This window comes from Mus pahari, chromosome 22, assembly GCF_900095145.1.
Source record: "Mus pahari chromosome 22, PAHARI_EIJ_v1.1, whole genome shotgun sequence".
NCBI classification, from domain to species: Eukaryota; Metazoa; Chordata; class Mammalia; order Rodentia; family Muridae; genus Mus; species Mus pahari.
In genome coordinates this window covers 31998830-32007840 of record NC_034611.1, presented here as the reverse complement: position 1 = coordinate 32007840, position 9011 = coordinate 31998830, and the positions used below count along the sequence as shown (strand labels likewise).

General features: G+C 41.8%; 1 protein-coding gene across 1 annotated transcript in view; it reads left to right on the top strand.

Annotated features, from left to right (window-relative positions):
• Positions 1-9011, top strand: part of Klhl32 (kelch like family member 32) — a 209971-nt gene that overhangs the window by 117568 nt on the left and 83392 nt on the right. Inside the window, exon 5 of the mRNA XM_021222200.2 lies at positions 7680-7778. Within this exon, the coding sequence (XP_021077859.1) occupies positions 7680-7778 (99 nt within the window). The remainder of the gene's footprint in view (positions 1-7679; positions 7779-9011) is intronic.

Here is a 9011-nt window from a genome sequence, read left to right as displayed (position 1 = left end):
GGCCCCTTGGTCTTGTAAACTTTATATGACCCAGCACAGGGGAAGGCCAGGGCCAAGTAGTGGGAGNGGGTGGGTAGGGGAGCAGGGGTGGGGGTGGGGTATAGGGAACTTTTGGGATAGCATTTGAAATGTAAATAAAGAAAATAATAATTAAAAAAAAAAGAAAAGACTTGCTGTTCAATAGGTGGGCTCTCTTGCCTTCAGCATCCTCATTTTCATATGGTAGTTTTATCTACTTGCAGAGGTAAGAAGTGGAAAATGAAACTACAGGAAGGGCAGATGGCATAAATGAAATGACCACGATATCTGTAAGAAAGTAGGTAGTATGGGAACACTCCACATAAAATTATATTTGCTTTTCATGAAATTAATAATATAAATTAGGCAAGTCATTTTTCTAAGCCCTTAATCTGGGTACTTCATTATGCCCCCATCCACAAACTTTATGAAAACAAGTTCTGGTCATATATTTCTTTATAGATGATGCTAGGTAGGAAAATGTCAGTGGCTTACCTAACTTCCTCGGCAAACTCTAAAGATGTGTTTTTAATCGTCATTCTTTACAAAGCTCGTGCAACGAATTTCCCAAATGAGCATAGGATTGTGTGTTGATGATTCCCTTTGCACACCGGGGCTTATTTCTCTGACATCTTTAATGAAATTAGACAGCTTCAACCCCCAGCTCCCTCAGCAACACGCTGTGTGCCTGCTGTCTTTGCATTAGTCACACCACGGACTTAATCATTGCATTCAGCTTCATCTTCTCTCTCCATTCAGTACCCAGCAATGACATTGTTAAGTCACCCCTACACTTGAAAATTGGTGCCAAGGGGGCTGGAGAGATGATTCAGCAGCCAAGAGCTCTTGCTTGTCAGGGGACCCAGGTTTGGTTTTCAGTGCTCAGATGGGGGCGAACAACCATCAGAGAATGATGCCCTCTTCAGTTCTGCATGCACATGGTCAACAGGCATGCAGGCAAAACACCTGTATACATCAAATAAAAGGAAAGTAATTCCTTAAAAATAAAGAGAACTGGCATCAACCCTCCTCATTCTTTAAGAGGCCTTCCATCTCCCCATGCCAGTAGTTGGAAGTCGGGGTTTTCTCTTTGGTTTTGCCCTCATGTTCTGCAGAATCTGCCCCTGTATTATGAAGCTGGCCCTGTTATAAAGAATCTGCCCCTGTGTTGTGGAGCTGGCTATATTATGGAGAATCCCAGTTCCATGACAAAGCTGTAAGGGATGGAATCTACCATCTTCATCACATTTGAAAAGAATACTGGTTATTAAGTAGGTCTTAATAATTAATCTAGCTTTTCTTTTAACCTATAATGACCTTCATGTTTCATTATACTTTAATTTGCTACAACTGCTTCTTTCCCTTAGAGTTAGAAACTATCAAAAATGCATTCTGCTTTTTCAAATAATTAGCCACATTTGTAAAGGTGATGTAAGTATGTATAATTTATCTTTACATTCTGTTAAATAATGCATCTTATTAATTTAAACATAATGAAGAAAACTATGTTGGAAATGACTAGCTAACAATACTATTAATCTTGAGGCCTTGAAATGCCAGAATAATTCTAATGAAGAAGGGGCCGTAAGAAATGGGCTTTTCTTTATGCTGTGAAAAGACCAAGCCTTTTCATATTCATCTGCAGGGATTTTTCAATTAAATCTGGCATTCATAGCCAAGAGCTCCTCCAGAACGACGTGTCCACTGAAACACCACACCAGCACGATCCTATTGGGATCTTCTTGCTTTTCTTAAACACTGAGCTCCAGTATGTATGCTTTTCACTCTTCTGTCCCAACATGACATGATATACGAACATTATCTGTTACTCCTACCAACCTTATGAGGCAGATAGTATTGTCAGTACCCATAAAGACACCGAGGAATGCTTGGGAAGTAAATCCTTAGGTTTTCTTATGCTCACTTCCATTGTATTTTCTTCTTAGAACTACAGTATGCCTGATAGAGGTCACGAGGAATAGAGAATCATTTGCTTTAACCAAGGGTGCCACCTTGTGGATAAACAATATTTAGTAAAGTAATATTGAAGCCATAAGTAAATTTTGTTTTATGTCCCACCTATATGACTTTTCTTATATAGAAATGCTTCATGCAAAAGACTTCATATGTGTTGAATATCTGACTAAGAAATTTATTTATGCACCCTTTGTTCAGTTTACCTAATACCTTATAAGTTCAGATTTGTGTTGACAGTTTTCTAGACTATATGAAACAACACATTTCATATGTGTCAAGGGGAAATGTCCTCACTTATTCTGATAAATGATATTAGACCACATCTAATTTGTGCTAAAAAAGGTGATTGTTTTCATGCATTCACTCACAAACTTTAGTTGTCTGGGTTTAATGTTATCACACTCCTAGTCTGCTCTATTCACGAAATCAAAAGACAGCAAATTAATATCCTCCTAAACAAGCAATGAGGGCAGACCTCTGGGACTAAAGCTACCATTTTTTTGAAGGTACCAACTCAGTTATTCAAAGGCAGAGAGAAGGCCATACTGAAACTTTCATTGGCATGCAAAGACATTTGTTACAAGAAGCTAATCCAGGAGGCAAGGTTGTGGGGAGCGGATGAATGATTGATGGCACCAGAGAATGAACTAAGGAATGGACAGGAAACACATAGAATTTGTGTGCTGTCCCCTGCTCCTACTTGTCAGGCCCAGCTGGCTTTCCCAGCACTTACTCGGGGCCCCATGCGATGCCCTATGCAGAATTGTAACAAGTTCCATCCTCATCCTCCTTCCCAACTTTTTAGCTCCATCTTCTGCCTTAAGATGATGATGTAAGGCCAGGTGCATGAGCCTTCTCTAAATTTGGGGGGTTGTTCCTCATAGATGGTTCAGATCAATTCTGTACAACCAACTCCACTCAAGTCATTGACCAAATGAGATGAAGCATCCCAGATTCCCCTCCTGCAAAGGAGGCAGTTGCCCTTTATTGCCCAGTTCTCATGTCAAAATGTTTCCGGCATCTGTCACCTTCTATCAAACTTGTGGATTTAAACTCCAGTATTTTGTCACAGTACTGGTTCAGCACCACAACCCCATGGTTTTTGTCCTGAAAACTGGACTGGATCTAAAAAGGAAAGAAGAAAGAGCAGACACATCTACAGAAAAGCTGAGATTGGAAGGAATGTGGTTGCTCTGGTAGAGCATACCTACTATGCAACAGAAGCCAGGAACTTCAGCACTTTTACCATGGACAGAGCAGAAGGCGGGGTTAGTTGGGCTTGGTAAGACCATTCTGTAGGTGACGAATCAAGTTGTAACCATCTGACCAGAGGAAGCTACAGTCACCAGTTTTCGCACACACTAGTGACATTCCCACTCAGACTAGAGGAAGGTCTTGCCATCCCTGTGGAAAGGTTTTGCCACCCCTATGGTGCTGAAGCACTGGGGTCCTTAATAAGGGCATGCCCACATTAACAATGCACTCTCACTCAGGACTTTATCAATTCTTCCCATACTTACTTAATGCTCTTCCAGCTCTCTACAACCAAGTGTCACTGTGCTCACAGTCATTGAGTAAGTCTTATCTAGTAGCAAAACTGAGAGCTGGGTCTCAGCATTTGGGAAGAAGGATCATAGAGCATCTTTGTTCAAGTGACCTTGCTTATGGGGACAATCCTTGGGCTTGACTCAAGTTATAGGATTGTCATTTACCCTAGATTGCACTATCTAGTTTCTCACAGCCAAGTGTAGCTTCTCTGTATTCTACACGGAGGCCAAGTGTGGGTGGATAGTGGAAAGAGGATTATAAATCATCCATATGACATTTGGCGCCACCTATACACACTCTTGATGGCTTCAAACCCTTTTAAGAAATCTGCAGGAGCCTTAACTCTGTCCCATCCAGAACAGCTGAACATCATTGAGAAATCCACAGCTCATGGCGGCTTCTTCGGAATATTTTTTTCCCTCTGACACAGGATTCTAGGACACTTGGTCTGACATTTCTTCCATTTTCTTTATCACACTTTCTTGTTCGCGTCTGTATGCTTTCATCTGAGCCAAACTCCTCTAGACTGCTAAGCACCATGGATATGTCCAGTCACATAGATCAGCCCCCCACTGTAACAGTATGCTCTCAGCTTTCAGGGGACTTACCTCCCTTCCTGTAAATTGACCTCAAATAACATCCAGTCTGCTAGAATGCCAGACTAGATGTTGATGACTATAATGTCTGAAGGATCTGAATGTGGTCTTGGTTAGTGTTTTATCACAGCAAAAGGGGAACAAATTAGAAAGTTGTGTACTATAAAGTGAGTGTTTGAGGCCTCTTTTGAAGAGTTTTGGTTTGGTTTGTTGTTGTTGTTGTTGTTGTTGTTGTTGTTGTTGTTGTTTTGGTCAGTTGTTCAAGAACGTCCCAGATTCACTATACTGTAAAACACAAGGAGTTGAACCTTCACTTATCTTTGGGAAAATGCAGCAGAGAAGTCAATCACAGAATGACATCAGGACTCAACTGCAAAGATGCTGATGAGTAATGCTTACACACACTGGTTGTTTCTAGTAACTGAAAACCAGTTTTCCTGGCAGAGTCCTCTCTGGCAACCTTCTAAAGAACTTATGGACTTTCCTATGCTAAAGTTTCTTTTAGAAAAATCTTATAATGAGAGGAGGAAAAAAGAGCCTACAGAACAAAAATCAAAAACAAAGGCAAAAACAATCCCAGTATGGGTTTCTGCTATGAGGGTTTCTCTCAGTGAGCCCATTGGACGTGTTATACATGGTATGGAATATTCATCTTGTCTCTCTGTGATATCTGTCTTTGTGTTTGGCATTTCCACACTTTGGAGGTTATCATGAATGCCAGTTGTATGAAATGAACACAACTGACAGGGTTGAAAGGCTAAAACTACCCTTTCTAATCTATCTATTCCCTGATCTCCGCCTTAGGCCATGCCTCTTCTGCAAGTCTGTTCGCTATTCCCACTCCTCTGATGGGGGATATACTCATTTCCTCAATGTCAGTCAAAGCCTCTTCCTTGAGGATTTGCAGAAATTTACATTTCTCTTCTTGCTAGAAGAAGAGAGAGCTGTAAATGATGTCCAGAATAAGATGAGTGTTTGCAGGTTTGACCCCCCTGCTTAACTTTTTCATATGTTTACTTCAATGATCCAGAAATATAAGTTGCATCTCCTTTTCTCTTTCTCTGTGTCAGATTAATTGATAAAATACATTTTTGAAATAAGCACGTGCGTAGAAATCAGTTACTTATCCAACGTTTTAATTAGATAAGCATCTCAGTGCAGAGTGACAGCTATGCCTAGACATTGTTCTGCTGTGGATGCAGAAAGGACAAACTTCTTTTCTCTTGGAGCGAGTATTTTCATGTGTAGAGAAACAGAAAACAACCACATAAATGTGCAATGTGTCAAGAGATTGTAGGTGCTGTGGAAAATAAGGAAAAATAGGAGATAGATATTAATTTTGGAGTGATGTCCTGTTTTCCATAGGATGGTCAGGAAAAGAAAGCCTCTTGGATAGTGTGATTCTATACTCTCCAAAGAATGAATGACAGCTGTACTTCCACTTTTAATAAATGAGTTTGTTAATTATATAGCAAAGCAAAGTAAAAGAATTAGTAGCAAGTAAGAGTGTGACCTGAATATGCTATATACATGTATAAAATTATCAAAGAATAAGTTATTTAAAGAAGAAGAAGAAGAAGAAGAAGAAGAAGAAGAAGAAGAAGAAGAAGAAGAAGAAGAAGAAGAAGAAGAAGAAGAAGAAGACGNAGGAGGAGGAGGAGGAGGAGGAGTGGCTCTTGAATTTTCACCTAAACAGTGCTCTATTTCTTGCTGAGATGGCAGGGCCATAAAAGGAGTGAGTTGGTAAGTGGTAGACAAGAAAAAGAATCTAGTCTGGGGCCTGCTTAATTTGAGCCACCCTCTAGAGAGTGTGGTGGCAGTAAGTTACCAGGATCTATCTAACTTGAGTGAATGATCAAACTAAGGCATCAAGAGAGTGAAGAAAAGGCAAACACATAGACACATTCAAGGTAAAGCTGAGATAGGGCGGACTGTGCTCACTTTAATGGAAGGTACCAACTTTGGTAAACAAGCTGGTGTCCCAAGGAAGAATGACTCAGGCAGAAAAGACAGCTTTGATTGATAATATGAATCAAGGAGGCAGATTTCTTTATATAGGGGTACAAGGGGGCAGCCTTAGCTAATCTCAGCTAAAGGTCTTTGGAGGGGAGTGGTCTTGGGTTATAGTTATCCCAGAAGAGGAAGCTGTGGTTAACAGTTATTGCACACTGGCTAATCATTCATAAACACTTGTATTTGGACCAAAGGAAGGCTTTGCCATGTCTCCGAGCCTTATCTGGTGAAGGCTTTGGCTGTATAGCTGAGACATGCCCTGCCCATGTCCATGATACACATTCACTTAGAACTGTATCCTTTACCTACAGTTACGTATGAGAATGTGGGGTATTTGGAGAAAGTCGAGTGTCATCAGCATATAAATAATGTTAAAGGCACAAGATGACAGAGTGGGCAGAGAGAAGAGAGAAAGGTCCAACGACCAATGGGCAGAGAGAAGAGAGAAAGGTCCAACGACCAAGTTGTGCTCATTTCCAAAGCACAGAGACTGGGAATGAGAATGTTTCGGGAAGTAAAGGAAAAATCAAGAATGAATATTGACCAAGAGCCAAGATATGGGTGACCCCATTTGGAGAAAGAGTGCACTTATCATGGCTTACTGTTTCCATGTGGACACGGCAGTGAATTACCAGTGGGTCTGGAAACATAGATGTCCGGTGGCCAGGTTATGAACTACAGGGCTGAGGACAGAGCACTAGGGCAGGACTAAAGGCCTTTAGGAGTGAGCGTCTTCATCGTGGTATGTGGCTTTCTCTGGCCTTTTTTTTAGTGGCTAGTAGCAACTGTCAAATAGTTGGGTTTAACCAGAAAAGGGTAGATGATTGTTATCACCAGATGCATGACTTGTTGTCTGTCCTTGAGCTGCTGCTCACTGTTTCATGAATGTGATAGCTGTAGTTTAAATACAGAAGACTAGAGCAACAAAACCTCCATGAAGACAACGAAAGCTTGTCACTGTACAGGGCTTGTAAGTAGAATAATACCCACCCCTCTCTCACAATACCCACCCCTCTCTCACAATCCCCACCTCACTTTCATAATCCCCACCTCACTCTCATAGTACCCACCCAATCCGTGTGGCCAGAGGAGATACAAATGTCCTACCTGATCACTAAACTGTGACTGAACTGAAGAGTCTGAAATGTACTTTGAAAAACTAGAGCTGACTTAGTTTGCATTGAATGACTATGTTACAGAAAGAATGCTAAGAGGCAACTATGTTTTTTGAAAATGTTCCTAATTTTCTACCAAAAAAAAAAAAAAAAAAAGGAACTAAACAGAGTTTGGGATGTAGAACAACTGTTGGCCCACATCAAAACAAAAGAAGTTTCGTGTTTGAGAGGGGCCTGTCTTACGATAATTAGGAGATAGAGATAGGAACTGACTTTCATGGTGACAGTTTCCATTCAAATGATCGTGTAGGGTAGCAATCTAAATACAGTATGGTGCGTCTATAAGTTAAGCAGTGCCATGTCAGTTTTCCATGTAGCTGATCACTTTCTCTTTATTGAAAACCAAAAACAGATTTTGTTGGAGCCAGGAGTGATCCAGGATGTGTTAGCAGCTGGCAGTCACCTACAGCTGTTGGAACTTCTCAATCTGTGCTCCCACTATCTCATCCAGGTATGTGTGCTTGCATCCGCTAACTGCCCTGCAGATCCCCTTGCCCTGAAGTTGTAAACGGTCCCCTACCAGCTGATAGAAAAACTACACTGTGGGTATGTGCATGTATGTGCATCGGGGGGGGGGGGGGAGTGAGTGGGGGTGTGTGTTTCTACAACCTAGCAGGTTTTTGAGGACACAGAGAAGAGGATCCCAGAAAGACAGCTGCAGTTCCTGTGCCCTTTCATGGACATGGATATGTTGCCGTTCCTCCAGGTGACCTGTCCACTCCAGGTGACCATTGTCCTCAGGCAAAAGACTGATCGGCATCTGTGTACAGGCCTCCCCACAGGGTCTTGGCTGCCATGTGCAGGCTCCGCCATGGATTCCTGGGGAGTTAATAGTAGAGAAGATCCTGCTTTAAAGGAATGCTGGTTGTGGAAATGACCACAAGTACAAGAAAAGTTGATCATCCATTGAAGACTCAGTAACAGTCGCTATATCTTGGAGTCAAATATAATGAATTATCCCGGGAACTTCCAAGGTGATAGAGATGGGGAAATGGCTGAGTGAGCCGTGCACCCTTTCCCTGGTTTGCTGCGTGGTTAGGAACGGCTCTGGGAGAGATGAAAAGAAAATTCACACAACTGTGCTGTTGAGTCTTTAGAAATGTTTCACATCCATTCCTCACAACAAATTTATTTTTGTTTTGTTTGTCAAGACAGGGATTGTCTCTGTAACAGAGCCCTGGGTGCCCTGGACTTGACTTTGTCGACTAGGCTAGCCTTGAACTTGCAGAAACCTGCCAGCCTCTGCTGGGATCACAAGTGCTGGGATTAAAGGCGTGAACCACCACACCTGGCAACAAATTTATACATTAAAAAAAAAAGTCAGAGGTTCACAGTGTACCCAGCTTGCTTCCAGCAGTGTGACTGGTGAGCACTGGACTTTTCTGAGAAATCATTTTTCTCTTAGGGGAAAACCTTTTCGGAAAGACATGGGATGGCGGTGGAAGCCTCATGTGTCTGAGACTCTTATTTTACACATAAGAATACATTTAATTAAAGTGACTTATTTACTTACTTTCGAAGGAGATCAAACTGTTTTATTCAGAAACTTAAGGGTAGGGATAGACTGAAGAGGTCCGTGTGCTCTGATGTCTTTGGCAGGGCAAGTCTTCTGAGCTTTTGTCATTAACAGTCTCTCTCTCCCTCCCTCCCTCCCTCCCTCCCTCCCTCCTTCCCTCCCTCCCTC